Source organism: Lissotriton helveticus, chromosome 6, assembly GCF_964261635.1.
Source record: "Lissotriton helveticus chromosome 6, aLisHel1.1, whole genome shotgun sequence".
In the NCBI taxonomy this organism is placed as follows: Eukaryota; Metazoa; Chordata; class Amphibia; order Caudata; family Salamandridae; genus Lissotriton; species Lissotriton helveticus.
In genome coordinates, this window is record NC_136067.1 from 1,833,957,319 (window position 1) to 1,833,979,666 (window position 22,348).

General features: G+C 47.5%; 1 protein-coding gene across 1 annotated transcript in view; it reads right to left on the reverse strand.

Annotated features, from left to right (window-relative positions):
• The window catches only part of NEK2 (NIMA related kinase 2), a 204,583-nt gene that overhangs the window by 31,885 nt on the left and 150,350 nt on the right, over nt 1–22,348 (reverse strand). Inside the window, exon 6 of the mRNA XM_078649740.1 lies at nt 17,534–17,753. Within this exon, the coding sequence (XP_078505866.1) occupies nt 17,534–17,753 (220 nt within the window). The remainder of the gene's footprint in view (nt 1–17,533; nt 17,754–22,348) is intronic.

Here is a 22,348-nt window from a genome sequence, read left to right on the forward strand (position 1 = left end):
ATACAACCAGGAGCATCCCGACACGTCAAGGCCTAAAACAGGGCTGTGTATTAGTCCCCAACCTCTTTAACCTTCTTCTCTCGGACCTCTCAAGCGCACTGGAATCGGCAGATAGCCATCCACCATCTCTAGCTAACAACCCAATATACTACCTACAATATGCTGATGATATTGTATTGCTGAGCAAAACACCAATCGGCTTACAAAGAGCTATAAATAAATTAACATCGTACTTAGAACGGGAAAGCCTAGAATTAAATAAAGAAAAAACTAAAGTGGTCCGCCTAGTAGACGCGCACAAGTTACGGTACAAATGGATGGCTCAAGGGGCAACGGTGAAAGGAGAAAGGATTTATAAGTATCTGGGAATAATAATATCAAAAGGTGTTAACCACAAGGACCATAAAACAGCCCTACAAGCAAAAGCACAATCTTTAATCTTTGCGTATCGTTCTTTAAAAGTAAAAATGGATTGCCCTAACTATAACCATCTACTAAAAGTAATGGCAGCGCAGATCATGCCTACCCTATCTTATGGCCTAGCAACGTGGTGTGGCAAGGAGGCCGATCTTTTAAATGAACTACAGACGAAAATTTATAAAACTGTCTTCAATCTGTCAAAATCCGCCTCAGCTTCACAAGTCAGGCTTGAATTTGGACTGCAAAACCAGAAGTTCCGGAGCATGAGCGGCTTTGTGAAACTTTGTTATAAACTTCGATTTGCAGACCCAGACACATTGGACTGGCTGAGCTGGGAGGAAATCAAAAAATGGGCGGATACCGCACACCCGAACCCTTGGGGAAAGTACCTGAAACTAAGCGTGGAAAAGCTGGAGTTGGAATCAGTCTGGAAATTAGGGACAGATAAAGCAAGCCTAAGCAAATTAGCCAATGCGGCAGTAAAAAGGAAATCCTTTTTGGAGGATAAAGAGACATTGGCAAAACGTCGGCATGGCTGGACTATCATGAACTCTTATACAAACTCAAAACCACTCGCTTACCTATTATCTCACTTTAGTGGCCATTTAAAAAAGGCTTTCATTGATTATCGGATGGGGATGCACGTTTCAAAAGACTTATTACCGTCCTGGAAACCCTCCGACCAGAAGGAGCAATGTCGCCTCTGTGGGTATAAAACTGAAACCCTTGCCCACTTTCTTTGTGTTTGTCCTGCGCTGATAAGACAGAGACGACTGTTATTGAAACCTATTTTTAACGCGCTAAACATACGCTCTTGTAGACACGCCGTTACAAGCTGGCTTGGAGGTTCCCCCATAATCCTGGCATGCCGCGGAGTTAAATTCCTGGCAGAAGTAAGAAATCGCCTTGGACAAATTGAAAAGGGGGATCACCAGGTTGGTGGGTTATCAGGAACTTTTTAACATGATGATCTTTCACGTTTTGACCCTAATTTTAATAGATACAGAGAGTTTATAACTCTAGTATTTTTAATCAATTTTGTATTGCTATTTTACTATGCGAATTTTGTAATAATTTTAACCAATTATGCAAATAAAATTTTGACTTTGACATTGGGGGAACAAAAAAAAAACACACTTAAGTGTGTTCATTCGTATGAGCAAATGAAGTACATAACATTTTATGACTGTTATATGAATGACTGCTGATCAGTCTGTAAGGAAAAGCCCTTTTGCAGGATCACCCTAATTTTTCTGATAGATTTAATGCTGTTTTACGGACTCTGAATACTGAAGCACTGACACTCTGACCAGTATATGTGCAATTAGCTTATTCCAGACTGCCATATGTAACTTGCCTATAGGTCCCTAGTATATGGTACTCTGTTTACCCCTGGCCTGCAAGTTAAATTTCACTAGTGGACTGCAGCACTGGTTGTGCTACCTCTACGGTGACAACGTGAAAACAAGACTCTAGGCCTGCATCTTCACCCTAGCATGTCAGTTTTAAAACTGCAAATTTGACCAGGCAAAATACACTTATTGCCAGGCCTAAACCAGTCTTATTAATTCTTATTAGCAGGGCCACTGGAACTATACAGCAGGAGAGGGCCAAATTATGTGTCAGGGAGTGAGTAAATAATGAGACAAGAAAAAGCTAATTATGCAGTGTAATGTGGCATATTTTCTGATAGTTTTACTTCGTTAGTTTTCAATTGTTACACTTGTTCACCCTGTCTGAGCATTTGTTGTACCTCATTAGTACAAGTTTAACACCCTAATAGAACAATAAATAACAGAAATTTGACCAGTCAACCTTTGCAAAAGACCCTCCACTGCGCGGCAACCTGTGTCACTGCTTTTCTTTGTAACTTTTGAACCATGTGAGCTAGAAACATTTTTGGGGTTAAAATCAGCAGATTATGCGGCAGATGATGGATTATGTAGAAAAATGTGGCAAATCTCTAGTTATGTGAAAATCGCCACAGGCACACAATTCCAGTGGGCCTGCTTATAAGTTCCCACTAGGTTAGAGTCTAAAGGGCCCCAGGGCAGGGCGCATGGTAGTTAAAAAGTAGGAGATGTGTATTAAGTTTCATAAGTCATGACAGTGAAAAATCTTGTTGTTTTTTACTTTGGCGAGGCTGGTTCATCCCTTTAGAAAATAACTGGGTTACACAATAACACTTTTTAACATATGTATCAATTTGGGAACAGCTAAAACCATGGCTTAAGCACTCAAATTAATAGCAATTAAAATCCAAACTGGTCAGGGAGGAGCCTAGCTCGCGGCCGTGATGGTCGCCTTTTAGCTCGGCTCCCGCAGCCCTCCATCCTGACTGCCTATCCTGTCATTTATCCTGTCCCGGGACGGCACACTTTTGGGGAATTGGAAACATTACGGCTTGTTTGTACTTACCATCTGACCCCGGGGTCTTGACGTGCAGTGGCTCCGGAGTTCCGGCCTCCGAGAGATCGGGGCCTCTGCGAGACTTGAACCGGGACCTGGCCGGTGGGATCCGACGGCTCTCGGCCCCGGCCGAGAGCGAGAACCAGTGTTGGGAGCCGATGTGCGAAGATCCCGGCGATCCTGACCCGGACCTGCCCTGCTGGTCGCGTGGCCGACTTGGGTGAGAAGCCCCGGGACCTGATTCTGAGAGGGGGTCTCCCCCCGCCGCTGCTTTGTCCGGCGGCCCTGGTCCTCGAGGCCCGGACTCCGCTTGTTTGGGGCACCGGTGCTGGTGCGGGCGGAGACCCGTTTTGGGCGGACATCCTTTTGGCATCGAAGCCGCCCTTGCTGGGACCCCCGGCGCTTGTAAAGTCCTACATTTGAGAACTGTTATTTCCGGGGGTCCTCGTGGGCGGCGATTCGGCTGATTCACGAAATGGCGGCCGGCCCTCTGGATCGAGAGTCACCTTGTGGCGGCGGGCCCGAGTTGCCTGATTGTGTGGGGATCGGATCTGGTGGGCGTGAGCCGACAGTCAGAGATATCCTGGAAGCCCTCAGATCCCTGCACGCTTCCCTGGCCCTGGGCGTCTCGGTGGGTCCGCCACGATCCGCCGCCATTTTGGGCGGCCGTTTCTTCTTGTCGCCCTCTTGTTTCGATGCCTCCATTGCCTCACCCCCCTCGATTGACCTGTGTGTCTCCACCGCTGATCGAAGATCGTGTAATGTGCTGGTGACTTTGGGGCGCCCTGCTTTTCAAGGTTCGGACCCCGGGGACTCGGATGCTGTATTGCGACCCTGTTCGACATTATTGCCTGGAACTATGGGTGGACTTCCTCCTGTGCCCGCTTCGATGACTTTGCCTGTGTTTAAAATTGGGACCACCTCGCCCGCTCCAGTGGCGCAACTGAACTCCTGTTTCTCATGGCTTGTGCTTCGATTGTTGATGCATCGATACTTTCAGTTTGAACTATTGCTCACTTGTCGATCTATCTACTCCCCACGTAGCTATGCTAGTCTCCATTCCACTCGATTATATGCTGATTTCGTATTTAGTATGTGGTTGTACATTGCCATGTGGTGGGTGGGGTTTGTCGCTCGGAAGGGTTGGGGGTGAAATGTACGACTTCTGCTTGATTCCCGGTATGCGATTTCGTTGCTCAATTGTCTCTGATCGTAGAGGGGTGGGAGGTCCCCTTCTCCTAATATTTTGTGGCGCGTGATGGGGTGTCATCCTGGTCTGTTTTTTTGATTGTATTTGTCGGGTTGGGCGGAGGGCTGTGGCCTACCGTTTGTATTATAGTTCTTCTGCTCCTCCCTCCTGTTTTCTTTCTCTGCTTTTTTGGTCTTTTTGTCTCGTTTTTCATTCTTTCTTCTTGCTATATTTCGGGTTCTGGTTTAGGGCGACAGGCACGCTGTTTAAAGGGTAGGCCGTAGCCTTCTACAGGGGTGCAGGGTGGGACGGGTGGGTTGGGTCCTATTTTTTGTTTGTCTTCTGGTTCTATGGCCCTTTTGTATATCTTTTTCGTGAGGCCGCGTCTGTCCCGACCTCCTATGGTGTGTTTCGGGTGGGGGTAGGGCGTCGTTACTCCTCCTGCTACATTTTGGCTGTCTTTTCATCCGATTGCCATGCCCCACTTGGGCCGCTAATCCTTTTGTCTCCTGTCCTCTCACCACGGGGTGCCGTGTCGGCGTGTCTTTTCCCTTTCTTTTTTCATATTTCCCTATTCCCTTTTTATTGTTTGGTTTTTCTTCCCTCCATTTTCCTTTCCCTTCCTCTTCCCCCCCCCTACCTAGTCCCCCTTCCCTTTTTTCCTTCCTGCGTCCCAGAGGGTACTGTGACGGGCGGGTTTTCATGCATTGTCTTCCGATCCCACTGTTCTGGCTTGGTAGTGTCCCGGGTGGCGGGCGTGTTACGAGGATAACGCTCAGGGGTTGACGGTATCTCACATATCCTGATTTCTTCATTGCATTGTGTTGTCCCCCTGATATTTTGCCCCACGCCCCCTTCTTAATGTTGAGGTTGATTACGGGATATCGGATGCCTCCGTATTGCAGGTGTGCCTGTCATATGTCCTCTCCCCTTATTGTAAAATTAAGCCTTTTTTCCCCCATTGCGATTGTACGGCCTCTGCTTTGTATTGATTGATTATGTACTATTTGCCTGATGACTCCTGACTGTTTTGTACACTGCGGCCGGCCGGCTTGGTTGTGGGCCTCGATTTGTCTTCTTTGATATCAATAAAGGCTAAAAAAAAAAAAAAAAAAAAAAATCCAAACTGGTCGAAAAGTAGCATTTAAACATTACTATTTTGAAAAGGTCACTTTTGAAAAGTTGGCATTTTTCTGCTGTGGAAAGCCGGCTCCTTAGGCAGCATATCAAAATGAGATATGCTGAATTTGGGTATTCCCTTACGAGTGGCGAGGGCCTGCTCTAACAATCCTAAGGTGCTCTATTAGGGTGTAGTGTGATCGAACAGCCTCAGGATTATCAGAGGGGAGTGTTAGACATCTGAAAATGCACAGAATAGTCAATACATGATGCACACAACTCAAAGACATCCACACCAATTTATAAAAATAACAAACAAGTTACTTACCTTCTGTAACGCTTTTTCTGGTAGATACAATATCTGCCTGTGGATTCCTCACCTTGTGAATATCCCCTTGCGTCAGCAACATTCGGAAATTCTTTTTGTAGCCTCGCGCCGACGTGGACTTGGACGTCATAGAGACACGGCATCGCTCGCGACTCTGCTGACGTCACCGACGCCGATAATAGGCCCACACCGGCGTGATGACATCAGTTCCGCCCTTTTTTCCGTGCCTTCGAGGCACACAGACGGACCAATGACAGTAGTAATGTACATAGCATACACAGTACACGATAGTCAAAATAACACACACAATGTGAAGCAAATGTAAGTAAACATACACTTGACCATAAAATAAATACAATACAGATATACTGGTATAGAAGAGTGGACAACGGGGAGGCGGGTGGGTCAGTGAGGAATCCACAGACAGATATTGTATCTACCAGAAAAAGGGTTACCGAAGGTAAGTAACTTGTTCTTCTGATAGCTACACCTGCCGTGTGGATTCGTCACCTTGTGAATAGAGTCCCACAGCAGTCCCCACTCCCGGAGGAGGGCGTCCACTCTTCTAAACCAGGAAATCCTGAAGGACAGAGCGCGCAAAGTGGCCGTCCCTCCTCACTTCGGAATCCAAGCAGTAATGCTTCGCGAAAGTGTGGAGGGAAGACCAAGTTGCCGCCCTACAAATGTCCTCTACAGGAACACCTGTAGCCAATGCTGAGGTTGAAGATTTAGCTCTTGTAGAATGAGCCCTTATACCCTCTGGTGGTTCCTTACCGACCAAAGAGTAGCAGATCTTTATACAGAGGACGATCCATCTTGACAAAGTTCTTTTATGGACCGCTCTTCCTCTTTTGCAGCCAGCAAACCCAACGAAGAGCTGGTCATCCAATCGACAGTCTTTAGATCTGTCCAGGTAAAAAGACACTGCCCTTTTGGGGTCCAGACGGTGTAACCTCTCCTCCTCCTTGGAAGGGTGCGGGGAGGATAAAAGGTAGGGAGGGTAATGGATTGACCAAGGTGGAAAGGAGTCACCACCTTTGGGAGAAAAACAGCCCTGGTCCTAAGAACCATTTGATCAGCATGAATGGTCAAGAAAGGGGGCTTGGAACTAAGAGCTTGAAGCTCACGTACCCTCCTTGCTGAGGTTATTGCAACGAGGAAGACTGTCTTAAGAGTCAAAAGCCTCATAGGACATTTGTGAAGAGGCTAAAAGGGAGCACCCATCAAAAAAGTCAAGACAAGATTTAAGTCCCACTGAGGCACAATAAAAGGAGTAGGAGGGAACCTATTTGTGAGGCCCTTCAAAAACCTTAAAACTACAGGAGATTTAAAAAGAGATGGCTGGTCAGGCAAGCAGAGAAATGCCGACAGCGCAGAAAGATAGCTCTTAACTGTGGCAACAGCAAGCCCTTGCTGCGCCAGAGAGAGGGTAAACTGGAGAACATCAGACAAATGGGCTCTCAAAGGGTCAATAGATTTCTCCCCACACCACGTGACAAATTTTGACCATCTATAAGAATAGATGGATTTAGTGGAGTCACGCCTGGCTGACAAGATGACATCCACCACATCAGGCGGGAGAGAAAAGGAATTCAGGTTGCCCCGTTCAATCTCCAGGCATGAAGGTGCAATGTCTGGAGGTGGGGGTGTAGAACCTGCCCCTCCATCTGAGAGAGGAGGTCGGCCCTGTGAGGGAGACTGAGCGGCGGGTGAGAGGAGAGGTGGAGAAGATCTGTATACCACACCCTTCTCTGCCATTCCGGGGCACCCAATAGGACTTGGACCCGGTCTTGGCGAATCTTCCTCAGAACCCGAGGAATCAAAGGTATAGGAGGAAACTGGTAAAGGAGTTGTCTTCCCCAACTCAACTGAAACGCGTCCCCCAAGGCTCCCTGCATCGGATACTGGAGACTGCAGAATGACAGGCAGTGAGCATTCTCGCGAGTGGCGAACAGGTCCACCTGAGGAGTCCCCAACGTCCGAAAGACGTGACGAACCACCTCCGGGTGAAGCCTCCACTCGTGGTCGGCCGAGAACTGCCGACTGAGACTGTCTGCACACACGTTCAGAACTCCAGCCAGATGATTCGCCATCAGACAAATCAGATGGTCCTGAACCCAGGACCAGAGACGCATTGCCTCTCTGCAGAGACACTGCGACCCCACTCCTCCCTGCTTGTTGATGTACCACATCGTGGATGTGTTGTCCGTGAGGACCTGGACCGATCGACCACGAAGGGAAGGGAGGAAGGCCTTGAGCGCCAAACGAATCGCCCGCAATTCTAGAAGGTTGATATGAAGCAACCTTTCCTCTGGAGACCAAAGACCCTTGATCTCCAGATCCTCCAGATGAGCACCCCACCCTAGAGTGGATGCATCCGTTATTACTGTGGCCACATCTTTTGACTAGGTAGGAGTGTTCTGCTTAATTCAGATACTCTGTCCATCACCACCCCCTTTTGAATCGTTTTGGCCACCACAAGTGTGGAAGGGTATGCTCAGATGTGAGTCCCTTGCTCACTGCACCATCAGGATTCAAGCAAGCCGGGCCGAAGACGGCTGTAATGCCAGAAACCGGTCCCCGGAAGCTTGTTTCCTTTCCAGTAAAGAATTGGCTGGGTAGTTTGGTCTGCCCTGTTCCCATGATGCACTGGGCCAGGGTCAGACTAATTTGCATGTAGCCAGGTTCTGAACTGGGATGGTGCAGTGAGCTAAAAAACGGTGATGGATCAAGCCTTGATCTTTTGACTGGGTAGGAGTGTTCTGCTTAATTCAGATACTCTGTCCATCACCACCCCCTTTTGAATCGTTTTGGCCACAAGTGTGGAAGGGTATGCTCAGATGTGAGTCCCTTGCTCACTGCACCATCAGGATTCAAGCAAGCCGGGCTGAAGACGGCTGTAATGCCAGAAACCGGTCCCCGGAAGCTTGTTTCCTTTCCAGTAAAGAATTGGCTTGGTAGTTTGGTCTGCCCTGTTCCCATGATGCACTGGGCCAGGGTCAGACTAATTTGCATGTAGCCAGGTTCTGAACTGGGATGGTGCAGTGAGCTAAAAAACGGTGATGGATCAAGCCCTGATCTTTTGACTGGGTAGGAGTGTTCTGCTTAATTCAGATACTCTGTCCATCACCACCCCCTTTTGAATCGTTTTGGCCACCACAAGTGTGGAAGGGTACGCTCAGATGTGAGTCCCTTGCTCACTGCACCATCAGGATTCAAGCAAGCCGGGCCAAAGACGGCTGTAATGCCAGAAACCGGTCCCCGGAAGCTTGTTTCCTTTCCAGTAAAGAATTGGCTTGGTAGTTTGGTCTGCCCTGTTCCCATGATGCACTGGGCCAGGGTCAGACTAATTTGCATGTAGCCAGGTTCTGAACTGGGATGGTGCAGTGAGCTAAAAAACGGCGATGGATCAAGCCCTGATCTTTTGACTGGGTAGGAGTGTTCTGCTTAATTCAGATACTCTGTCCATCACCACCCCCTTTTGAATCGTTTTGGCCACCACAAGTGTGGAAGGGTATGCTCAGATGTGAGTCCCTTGCTCACTGCACCATCAGGATTCAAGCAAGCCGGGCCAAAGACGGCAGTAATGCCAGAAACCGGTCCCCGGAAGCTGGTTTCCTTTCCAGTAAAGAATTGGCTTGGTAGTTTGGTCTGCCCTGTTCCCATGATGCACTGGGCCAGGGTCAAACTAATTAACATGTAGCCAGGTTCTGAACTGGGATGGTGCAGTGAGCTAAAAAACGGTGATGGATCAAGCCCTGATCTTTTGACTGGGTAGGAGTGTTCTGCTTAATTCAGATACTCTGTCCATCACCACCCCCTTTTGAATCGTTTTGGCCACCACAAGTGTGGAAGGGTATGCTCAGATGTGAGTCCCTTGCTCACTGCACCATCAGGATTCAAGCAAGCCGGGCCGAAGACGGCTGTAATGCCAGAAACCGGTCCCCGGAAGCTTGTTTCCTTTCCAGTAAAGAATTGGCTTGGTAGTTTGGTCTGCCCTGTTCCCATGATGCACTGGGCCAGGGTCAGACTAATTTGCATGTAGCCAGGTTCTGAACTAGGATGGTGCAGTGAGCTAAAAAACGGTGATGGATCAAGCCCTGATCTTTTGACTGGGTAGGAGTGTTCTGCTTAATTCAGATACTCTGTCCATCACCACCCCCTTTTGAATCGTTGTGGCCACCGGAGGAGGCAGATGAAAAGGCTTTCCCTGAGACAGGTTGCCTTCCACGCCCCACCAAGACAGATCCGCCGCAGCTTCTCTGGAGATCCTCACTGACTCCCTGAGATCTCCGTTGTGTTGATACCACTGCCTGCGGAGGCACCACTGGAGTGCCCTCATGTGCCAGCGTGCATGGTTGACCAACAGAATGCAGGAAGCCATCAGACCGAGCAGACGAAGGACCTTCAGGACTGGAACGACCGCTCCATTGTGAAATAAAGGAATCATTTCCTGTATGTCGCGAATCCTTTGAGGAGGAGGGAATGCGCGACATACAGTTGTGTCCAGTACAGCACCTATGAACAGGTTGCGCTGGGAGGGCACCAGGTGAGACTTGGGTACATTTATCGAAAAACCCAACCTGTACAACAACTGGGATGGTCTCCTGCAGATGATGGAGCACTCTCTCTGACGACTCTGCTTTGATCAGCCAGTCGTCCAAATAGGGGAATACTGGAATCCCCGACCTTCTGAGATGCGCTGCCACCACCACCATCACCTTGGTGAAGACTCGAGGTGCAGTAGTAAGTCCAAAAGGAAGGACCGCAAACTGATAGTGTTGCGATCCCACCGTAAAACGGAGATACTTCCTGTGCGACTTCAGGATTGGGATATGAAAGTACGCATCCTGCAAGTCGAGCCACACCGTCCAGTCTGCTTCTAGCAGCGCTTGAAGAACCTGAGCAAAGGTGAGCATCTTGAATTTCTCTTGTTTCAGATAAAGATTCAAGATCCTGAGATCTAGGATTGGACGAAGTCTGCCATCCTTCTTGGGAATCAGGAAATACCGGGAGTAGCATCCCAGACCCCTTTCCTGCTCTGGGACCACCTCTATCGCACCCTTTCTTAATAGAGATAACACTTCCTCCTGAAGAAGCAACAGATGTTCCTCCGTGCAATAACCTTGGCAAGGAGGGTAATTGGGAGGAAATTCTACAAGATTGAGAACCCAAAGATCTGATGTAACCAATTCCCAATCCTGTAGAAAATGGGTAAGCCGACCCCCCCACCGGCCACACATGATCCTAAATGGCGGATCTAGGGCTGCTTTTCTGTGGCTGAAGGGTTGGAGGAAGTGGAGGAGGCAGAGGCTTGACGTCCACGAGGACGCGCTCTTTGCTTTCCCCTGTAAGATCTATACATGGAATTTTGCTGCTGCTGCTGCTGTTGCTGCTGCTCCTGACCTCGTCGGTAATTCCGAAAGGAAGAGCGACCGAAACCCCTGAATCTCTTGTTGGTCGAAGAGCCTCTGATCTGGAGACCTAAAGATTTAGCAGTCGCCCTACTGTCTTTAAATCTCTCCAGGGCCGTATCAGCTTTCTTCCCAAAGAGACCAGATCCGTCAAAAGTAAGATCCAGCAAAGTCGCTTGAACATCCGCCGAAAAGTCTGAGGATTTCAGCCAAGCTGATCTTCTAGTGGCGATAGCAGTGCCCATGATACGTGCCACAGAGTCCGCAGTGTCCAGACCACTCTGTATCACTTGGCGAATCGCTGCCTGTGCATCCGAAATTACCTCCTCAGAATCCTTCCTGTTGGCATCAGGAATCTTAGTAGCTAGAATACGCAAAGAATCCATAAGAGCATGCACATACCTCCCCATCAGACAAGTGGCATTAGTCGACTTCAAAGCCATGCTTGCAGAGGAGAAGGTCTTTTTAGCAACCTGATCCTGTTTCTTTGCCTCTTTTTCACAGGGTACCTGGGGAAAGGCCCTCACATTCTTTTTAGAGCAGGCTGCTTGAATGACTAGGCTCTCTGGTGAAGGATGAGACGTCAAAAAAGCAGGGTCTTCAGGTGCAACCCTGTACCTTCTTGCCACACTCTTAGATACTGCAGGAGCTGACAGTGGTTTCTTCCACACCTCCAAAATGGGCTTCGTCAAGGCGTCATTAAACGGAAGTAATGGCTCTACCACAGAACTAGGAGAATGTAAAACCTCAGTGAGAAGATTGGATTTAAATTCCACCGTTGGCAAAGTTAACTGTAAAAGTTCTGCAGCCTTCCTCATCACCATATGATAAGGCTGGACATGTTTAGAAGGTGTATCAGAGCCGGAAGTCAACTCCCACTCCGGAGAGAAATCCAGGCTACCAGCGTCAGCCAGTTCCTCAAAACAGTCCTCATCCAATTCACCTTCCTCCATATCAGGATGTGACTCCACATACCTTCGCTCTTCCAAAAGGCGTTGAGCCTCCCTTCTGGACCTCTCCTTCACACGCCTCGCAGCCGGATCCACCAACGGCTCCGACGGAGTCGGGAACGACGTCGGTATCGAATCCGAAGGACCAGCGGGATGCTCTCGAGGCCGTTCTGGAGCGGGTGACGCCGAAACCGGCGTCGACGGCTTCGGCGGAGCCGGAAACTGCCATGGCGGCGTCGGAGCCGGCTTATAGGGCATAAATGGAGCAGGAGGATAGGAGTGAGGGACTCCTAGATTGAAAGCCAAAGGGCCCATGGGACCCGAAGGTGCGCCAGAGGGGTACCGCGCCCTTGAAAAGACGCCATACATAGCGTTCAGAAACGCCGATGGGTCCTGGCCTGGGGTTGGAAAGGGTGGCTGGAAACTCTCAGGCTGGTCTTGTGGAGGGTTCGGATTCGGCTCTTCGGTAGGCGCGGAATCCACATCCACCTGAACCTCTTCCTCTTCTAGGGCCTGGGATGGCGCCGGGGACGGATTCAAAGCCGGAGTCGGCGACTGCACACGCGACTCCGAAGGCGAGGCCTCACCTTCAGGTTCAGAGACATCCAGCGTAACCACCTTAGAACGTACCTTCTTCGGTGATCTCGACCTCGAGCCCGACTCCTTACCGGAACGACGTCGGGACTCCTGTCTCCTCTTCTTCGACTTCGAAGCATGGTCTGAAGCGGATCTCGAAGACGACTCCTCTCGAGATCCAGATCTTGACTTCGACCTCGACCTTCGAGAACGAGACCTCGACAATTTACCTTTTCCAGCCTTCCGCTTCGCTACCAAGAGCTTGGTCTCTCTTTCCCTCAGGGCCTTCGGGTTCATCTTTCGACAAGAGGAACATCCATCCACATCGTGGTCAGAGCTCAAACACCAGATGCAGTCCTCGTGCGGGTCAGTAATAGACATCATTTTTCCGCACTCCCTGCAGGGCTTGAAACCGGTCTTCTTTGTCGACATCGTCGAAGAGACAAGATACAAAGAAGCAGAAATTGGTAACAAAAAGGCAACAAAGTACCAGTTGGCTACTGAGATTCCCGAAACCGTTAGCGTCGACGACGCGGAAAAAAGGGAACTGATGTCATCACGCCGGCGTGGGCCTATTATAGGCGTCGGTGACGTCAGCAGAGTCGCGAGCGATGCCGTGTCTCTATGACGTCCAAGTCCACGTCGGCGCGAGGCTACGAAAAGAATTTACGAATGTTGCTGACGCAAGGGGATATTCACAAGGTGAGGAATCCACACGGCAGATGTATCTATCAGAAACATATCTTATATGTTAAGGCACCAGAATTAATACGATTGGGTAAGTTGGTTTTCAAGAGAAATACTTTTGCATTTAAACAGTCGACACACAGTGCATTTGTCAGAATCTGCAATGTTATCCTATGGAAGGAAAAACCAATACGGCATACAAGTTCATTGCAGCAACTTAAGAAACCAACCTCCTGAATTTGAGGTGAGTATGGGGAAAAGTCCAAGGCAGCACCAGCAGATCAACGCCAGCGGTGTGAGGGCAGCAGGTGCAGCTGTGTCCAACAGTGTAGGGTGCCCAATGCAAGTCAATGGGGGTTGGGCTTCGTGAACAAATGCTGCAGTGCTGGACTGGGAGGCCAGTCGTGCTGAACCAACAGGAGGGCTCAGACCCCGCGATGCAGTTGTGGTAGATAGGGCCTGCCAACAGAGGTTGAATGAGGCATTGAGAAGACTACAGCGGGGCAATCTGAGGTGGGCTTCGAGTCTGGAGAGTAAGGGGACTATGTTAGCACTGTTGGCCAACTTCAGCTCGGGTGCAGTGGTGCTTTCCGGTGTCAGGTTTTCACGGTCTTGGAGTCTCATAGCTCAGTCCTTGCTACCTGGAAGATGCAGGGGAACAGCTCCCTTGTACCACTGGCGTTACTGTGTCTTTGGAGAAGTACTGGCAGTACTCCCAGGCTTTGGAAGATCAGCAGTTTGCAGGGTGAGAGGACTTTGGCTCAACTGTCGAGAATAGGCAAACAAGCCAGTCAGGCTGCTGCCAAGTCATTTACTTCTTCCGCAGTTCTTGCTTTCGCGTCTCTTCTGCCCTTCTTTTGGGTGGTAGGATCTGATTTTCTAGTGCCAGAGGTTCGCCTAAATACTGAATTTAGGGGTGTTAGAGGAGTGTAGGGTAGGAACCAATGACCTACCTACTCTTTGGGTCATTACACCCCAATATGACCACTTCTTGAGGGAGGTGGTCATAACCCTGTCCCAGAATTCCTGATTTTGCCATCACCAAGATGGCTAACTTTGAATAGTCGCCTCCACTTAAGTAGCTCACCTGAGGGGTGGCACGGTCCTGAGGGTGAACATGCCTCTTTGACCAGCTAATTTTCCCACCCGTCCAGGTGCCAAATGGCTCTGGACAAAGGCGGTCGGCCTTTTCTCTGGTGAGAAAAAACAGATTTGCATACCAAAGGCAGTAGGCCCTTTGAACCTCCCCTGCCCTGGAATGCTAATCTGCGGGTCATTTAAGGGGGCACCTCTAAGTTGCTCTCTGTAGGCATGCATTACTCAGACACTGGAATCAGTGCAGGTTTATTATTACGAAATGTTTGATACCAAACATCCCTATTTTCAGTGAAGCCATTATGTAACTAGGGAACTCGTTTCTACCAGTGTCCAGCACTGTAACATGGCTTCCCTGTTCACTTGTACTGTCAGCCGTGGAACTGACCAGCACAGGGGCACACCTGCTCATGCAGTGGTACTCGCACATGTAAAATGGCAGTTATTTTAGCCAGATCCCCACCTGAGCAGGACACTCACTTCACTGCAGGCAGCTCAGTCTCAACACATCCTCGACCACTCACCGACAATTTAAACAGGCCGATCTTTCCGTATGGGACTGCAGTGAAGGGTGCAGCAAGTGCCGCCAAACACAGGCTCGCACCAGTGGGTCAATGCTCCTGCATGGTCCCAGCGAATTGCAGAGGGCACAAGCACCCGCACCGAGATTAATCACTGCCAAGCGCCTGCGGCCCTCACAGCAATATTGCGGCTGCATCCACAGCAGGCCAGCACACTTCTGAGCACTCTGTCATGTCAGGAAATCCGGGAACGCTACTCACCAGGGTCTCACGGAGAAAGACATTAGATCAGGCACGCATCCGTGTCGTGGCCTCTTTACTCTCAAATTCAGCAGTGCCACCAGGCACCGAAGCAAGAAAAGCGGCCCAGGCCACATCTCTCGGCAATCCCAGAGCTGCATCCGCTAGCTTAAACTAGTGGACACATAAATTATAGGGCGCAGCTAGTAACAGGGAGCTGGTGTATGAGTCCGGAAGTGGCGGATGCCCCCAGCTTGTCGGGACAAATGTCAGGATTTAACTTGCTAGTTTACCTTGCTGAAAGCAGCGCTATTAAAAGAAAAGTTTCCAATGTCGAGTATTTCACTGGGATAAGCGCAGAGCAGCACACCGCTGTCGGATCAAGCCTGCCCTGCTGATGAGAAAAATCATCTACAAAAAAGACTAAGTCAGAAGGTAAACTTTGAATCTGAACAAATCTAGTCCCTGTAGCGGACCCATGCTCTATTGCCATTGGCCTTAACTTTTGATCAGGTCTAGTGCTACCAGATACCCGCAAGTGGCACTCCATACTTTTCGGCACCCTGAAAACCCCTAAAATCATATCTCCAGTTCTCTTTACTACTCTTCATTTTGGAGTTTATTTAAAGATACAAATATATACTATTTTTAGAAACAGGAGTGGGATTTTTTATTGTGTTGTGGTTTCGATTTATTAACTGTTTTGGGACTGATACATGCTTTACACTTGTTCACTTTGAGTTAACCCCAACTTCTCTGTGCAACTTTCCAATGACTGAGCTAAGGTTTAAATGAAAGCAACCTAACTGGTACCGATACAGAATAATGACAGTCAACTGGGTGGTTGAGAGACAACACCAAGTAATAATAATTAAGAAAGTAATCTAGCGAACAATCTGCATTCATAAATATCAGTGAACAATCATTGCACCCACAAACGATACAATTCCTGAATGATTGGACAAAATGAGATACATAGCATGGGCTCATTCACTACGACCTTGAAGACAGTATGCCAACAAGTAAAAAAAAAAAAAAGATGGCTCCAGATCAGTGTGATTGAGGCAAAGAGAGAAAAAGCAGAACAATTACATTTTTTATGACAGTCATCAACAAGGTAACAATTGCACTGGGCTCTATATGCTGCCAAAAGTGAGCCTCAGATTTGTTGCAGAGAAGAAGATTGTTGCTCGTGCTACAAAGATCTTTTGTATTGATTCTACTCAGACATAAATCTTTATTCCAGTTAAATATGGTGCAGACACTTGATGTGTGCGAGGTTTCTTGGGTTGCCTATTAGTCAATCAGCCAACTGAGGAATTCTGCTGTCCGCACACATCTTGAAGTACAACGGTGCTCTTCTGATATCTGTCCACAAGTATGGAGGAGAAACCCTTCTAACAAAAGGGACAGGGTTATGGATCATTGAAGACAACAAAAGATCCCTCTTGTGATATCCACTCGTATTCTCACACCTATAAACTCATCTTCCTTGGGGAAACACTTTCATTTACTATCCACTCAGCTATTTAAACACTGAATCCAGTTTATTGTTAAAATGTCCCTTTTATTTCATATAATGAATTCTCAGAAAAAAACAATATACTCTATTCAGCATTGTCTTTATGTAATACACTAGTTTATCATCAATAAAAGTTTCTTTAAAAACATTACTCGAATAATGAGAGAAATGTTTACATAAAACAGGATTCAGTGTTTAGATAGCTGAACTACATAAATATAGTACTGGGTACACAGAGTTGCTGCCAACATCAGTTCTCAAAGGAACGAGGGTCAAATGTATACAAGACTTCGCCCATGGGGACTGACGATCCACGAACTTTCAAGTTATTACCTTTGCGTGTGCCAATTTAAAGAACGTCTGGCTGCCTTGAAGCATGATCTCTAGCTGGGATGGTTTTAGAGTTTTGAGTATTTAATAATACCAGTGACAGAATAGTCTGTTTAAACCTGTAATATTTCCTCCACAGGCAGCTGCCATACAGCTGTATATCGTACGCATCACATTGAAAACTCAAATCCAATCCAATAAGGATAACATTCAGTAACATGCATTACATGTTACTGGGAAACTGCTGAAGTCTGTGAGAATTTGAACTAGATTTTGTATTGGATTTGATATTTGAGCGCGACATGTACTGTCCCAATTCCTAAAGATGAGGCAGTCAAGTCTGTAACCTCAACACTACTGGTATGTTACTTGATTGTGTCACAATGAATTAAAAAAGTATCTTGTAGCAGTTTTGGTGGTATGAGGCAGTAGCTATCTAAAGTACGATATTTTGTTACCTTAGCAATGAGGACCCTCCATTCAGACTGCAAGCCCCATATCTTGACAAATGTTAACATGCGTCATAACTGGCGTCTACAGTGAAAATACCTTTAACAAATTAAGCCACATCACACCAGAAAGAGCGTGTGGATGAATTGTCTAATGCCTAAAACATTGCTCAGGCCCTTCACAATATCCAGGAGAGGGTTTGGGTAGTAAAGTTAACTTAGTGCACCGTCATACCAGAAAATTAGAATCATAAAATGGAGGAATTTATTAGCACAATCCATACTTTCTAGTTGTGCTTCTCTCTCTTTAAGACTCTTCTCCCAGCTTATCAACTGCTGCTCCTTAAGTTTGTGTTCAAGCTGCGTAGGATTGGAGTGTTGGGCGCATGGATCGGGTACCAGGCATTTGCAGGGCTTCTTCTCAATCTTAGTTTTCTCTTCAGTAACCCATCGGGTTAACAGTGGATTTTGTAGGAGTTCATCCACAGAAGGTCTTAAATAATCCTGTAATGCATAAAAAGGAAATTATCCATTATAAAAAACAGCACTAAAACCTTTCAATACTTGACACCGCAATTGCGGATCAGAAAAATAACAATGTTTCTTGTAGATTCTATATCTCACAGATTACTCACCTTATGAATATCCTTCCAGTCGCCAGACTGGATCTGGAAACTTTTTCACCAGCAGTAGCTTTGCAGAACTGCCAAGTGGCGCCAGGCGGCTCGAGCTTCATTCCCCCCCCCGTACATAATATGAGGCACCGACTGACATGCTTGTGCCAGTATCTCCCACTTTTCCATTCCCCAGCGAGGCAGCAGAGAGGAGCTATGAGAGCATTAGAGACAACAACAGAAATATAGCATTGCATATCCTGGGATCTTCTAATAGCACCAACTCACATGGGAAGGAATAAGGGTGGTGCCGAATATGTGGAAAGATAGTAGCCACCTGAAACATTGATACCAAACGTAAACTACTTTTCCTTCTGATGGATCCTTTTTTCTGCAGATTCTTCACCTTATGAATTCCATAGCAATATCCTACAGGAGGAGGGATTAGGAAATACCTATTGGGCCAGGCTGCCAATGAGTCGTTGCTCAAGATAGCTGCATATTAATGAGTCTCCCTTCCATCAGTGCATCACTGCTTCTCACCTTTATGTGTGATATGGAGTAGAACGTTGCCTGGAGGTCGGTGAGCCCTTATTTCAGTATAAGTGAGCTGGATGCCTGAGATCTAACAAATCGAATGTCTTCTATCGGCTCCCTGTGCCCTAGATAGAGGCGGAGGTCCAGCAGGGACCGCCTGCTGCTGGTAAGCCTGCTTGTCCACTGGATGCCCATTTCCCTGAGTTGGCAAGGCAGAATTGTCTCCCTGGCCCAATAAGCAGAGCATATTAAGGCCTATGGCGTAAACTACGGTCCATTTGCTGTTTGGAAGTAGATCTTTCTGTGAGGAGGCTGGGCAAACCCCTATGTATGTTCATGGCCTGCCTGCATCACAGCTTCAATTCCTCTTCTCACTGCTAGAGTAGCATGAGGGGCAGCAGTGGGCCTGCACTACTCTTGCTGGGCTGATCATGCCCCTTATAGACTAGAAAATAAAAGTCTAGCAGACTGAATACATCAAGAGAGCAGGGTGCTGGGGAAATGGTTTTGCTAGAGAGGCCATGTCCAGTGAGCATGCTGCGTCTCTGCTGTTTTTAAACCCTCTAGAGAGCAGTCGGGGTTCTCTCCTAACGATTGCTCACTATCTAAGGGAAGTCCATGAGGGTTGCTTGAATGTCCCCGGAGAATCCACAGGAACACATTCAAACATTATGGTATCAGATGACAAGCAAGCCCATAATCAAACATTGCAGTCTACAGAATCTAGAATGCACTTCATGATCTATTTGTAAGCATCGGTTTTAACTCACAGAAATGTTATTTCATGTGATCAGGCAAACTGTTAAGTCTTTTTCGCCAAGTAACACAGGGCACAGACATTGCAGCCCAGAAGAGACCGTGCATTTGCCATGCAAAGGGAAAGACTACCCGAGGCAAAGATTTTTCAGCCTATGGATTACAGCCTGAGACTTTAGCTTGAGGGGGCCACACAAAAGACATTTGGGTTCAACTTAGCAGCAGAAGCTTGGACCACCAGACACTCCAGAAAAGGGTGCAACAAACATGTAGGTCTCTCACAGCCACACATGTGTAAACTGCAAACTAAAAAGGGGCTTCTCTCAGGCAGCCAGCAGAGGCTCCAAAACAAAAGTAATTCCAGCATCTTTGCGGCAGTTTTATCCACCCAGGTGAATGAAGAGAATTACCAGGACTCGGTCAGCTCTGTTGCAAGTTGGGAGTAGGAGGTCAGTCTCCAAGATACCATTCTCTGTATGGCCATAGTCTGTCAGGGCAAGGCTGTGCCAAGGCGTCACCAAAGCGATCCTGAAAGTTATTCTTTGAAGCTCGTAAAAGGTCAGCCAGCCCCAAAATTAGGCTGGGCGGGTGTAACTGCTTAGTGACCGAGGCAGTGACAAACACGATTGTTTTGTTGCCATGGAAGACACTGGCTTAGTTGGACCCAGATTCAAAGCCAGAGCTCGCGAAGGCATGGAGTCACCCATCGTCTAGGTCAGAGCCGCTAGAATCACCTATCCTGGTAGAGTATCTACTCTTGAGAAGTGGCTGGAGAGTGACGAAGGCATCCCGAAGAGATTGAGCATAGCTTGCAAGAAGTCTTAAAGGTAAAGGGGTGGGAAAAGTGGGAGGGTTTGGACAACTGAGTTCGATATTCGTGCATCATTTTTTTTCAGCGTTGGATTCTGTTCTGACAATGAGGAATTGCCCAGTGACAGGAGAACAGACCTAGGACACAGAAAAGTCACTGGAACAGGGTCATTTCATCGAAGAAGAGTAAGAGGTATTCTCCTTTCTATTATATTTTTAAACTTCTTGTGGGGACACGTCGTGAAAAATGTACCTGAAAGGTGAAGGACTATATTAATGTCTTCTTGCGAGACTTGGCCTGCAATAATTTGACATCCTGCGCTCCAACTGCTTTCTGGAGCATAAAAGAGCAGAAGTCGAAGGCATAGGGGTTGTGTTCTGACCCAGACACCACATTCAGATATGCTGTATGGGTCCAACAAGGAAATCCTTTGATGGAATCTAAGCAAGATTTGAACCCAGAAGGCTTTTGGAGGAGACATTTGAACTAGTTGCTGTCGAATGCTGAGGAATGTTGTTGGTAAGACACAGAGAATACTTCTGTATCTGCGCTGATGAGGAACAGAAAAAAGGAACCAATTCTAGCAGCTTAATATGCCTTAATGTTGACACAACCATGGCTGTAGCTGCAGTGTTATTTTGAGCTGCTAGGGAAAAAGGTATCCGGATCCACTCTGGTACATGGAGAAATATTCATAAGGTGAGGAATCGGTCAGGAAAACTATTCAACAGAATATTACATCATTGAATATGCAGCATGAAAGCAGTTACACAGTTGGAAGATCAAGCCGATGTCCCCACTTTGCATCCTTGATGAAAAATACCCTCTGCTTTACAGAATTGGATAGTATGCTTTAGAAGCATTACTCCAATTAATGCAAGCAAGAACACAGGCTATCACCACTGGAGCGAATTGGCAAATTAAAATCACTGGCTTGTAAAATAGCTCTTCAATTATTAGTGGTAGAAATTTGTGAAACAATCAGCATAAGTTATCATTAATAGATAGGCATTTAAACACTTGCAGCAGTAAGGTAGTAAAATGTTAACAGGATTTTAGGCAACCTTCTAATAGATTATGCCCACTCGTGGGCACCAGGCTTGATGGCAGAATGGGTTATTTATGTTAAATATTTTCTGCAACGATGAAGAGCCATTAATACATTTGAAGACTTCTTTTGAGATCTTCAGATTTCAGTAACGTTCTACTACTTTAATAAACCAAAGACCTGTTGTACAATATCTGCTTTCAGACATTCTTGCTCCTCATTGTACGAGTTACTTACCTTCGGTTACGGTGTAGAGAAGATTCTAGCCGCAGATTCCTTTACATAGAATTTTACCCAGGTGTAAGACTGGATCCGGAAAATGTTCTTTGCCACAGCATCTCTACGCGGCGGGGGGGGGGGTTTAGGGGGGGGGAGGTGGTACCATGTAACTCCGCCCTGACGTCGTCCACGGACGTGACGTCAGCAAGGTCACATTAGCCCCACCACGGCGCACCAACGTCAGTTTTCTTTGGAGAACTTTTCCACGCCACAACGCGGAGCCATCACAAACAAAAACTAAGAATATAGGAACAGTGTGCGAAAAAAGTCAGATGAACAGATAGGAAAAATCAAATGGTGAGGAACAGCACCATTCGGAAGAGTGCCAGGCACTGTGGTACCTAAAGTCATAGAAGGGAAGAGCAGAGCACAGCTACTGCGAAGCAACTCTGCAAGTAAACACAACATCCTCCCTGGGGGCAGAAAAGTATGTGAAAAATGTCATAGCAGACGAAGAGGCCTGCAACCACAGTCCATAAACACTGAAGGACAACAAGGCCAGAACATAAGAGTAACGACAAATTACCCCCAGACAACACCAGCAAGGAGAGGCACATCCCCTGTAAGAGCTAAGGGCTGAGGCACAGCCAAGAGACCCCAACCAGAGGACTGCAGGAGTCAGAAATTTCAAGCAATGCAAAAGGGAAGAGCATGAGTGGGCCCCACACTGGAAGACCAGGGTGCAGGGACGCAGAAGTACCCAGGAACCCACCAACCAACTACCAGAACGGAAGGAGTGGATCAAACAAACAGAACGAAGCATCCCACTAGAGAGGAAGTGAAACAGGGCAATCGCAGAAGACAAACCACCCGTAGGCAGGTGAGTGCAGAAGAGCAAGCTGAAGGTCCTCGCAGAACGGGGAGGAAGGGTGGGTCGTGAAGGAATCTGCTGCTAGAATCAGCTCTACCATATACATCACTACCGAAGGTAAGTAACTCGAACATTTGATAGAGACTACTAGCCGCAGATTCCTTAACATAGAATAGATACCCTAGACGTACCCAGAAGGAAGGAGGGGCTGCGAGAGGACCTCCCGGTAGGAAGGGACACACG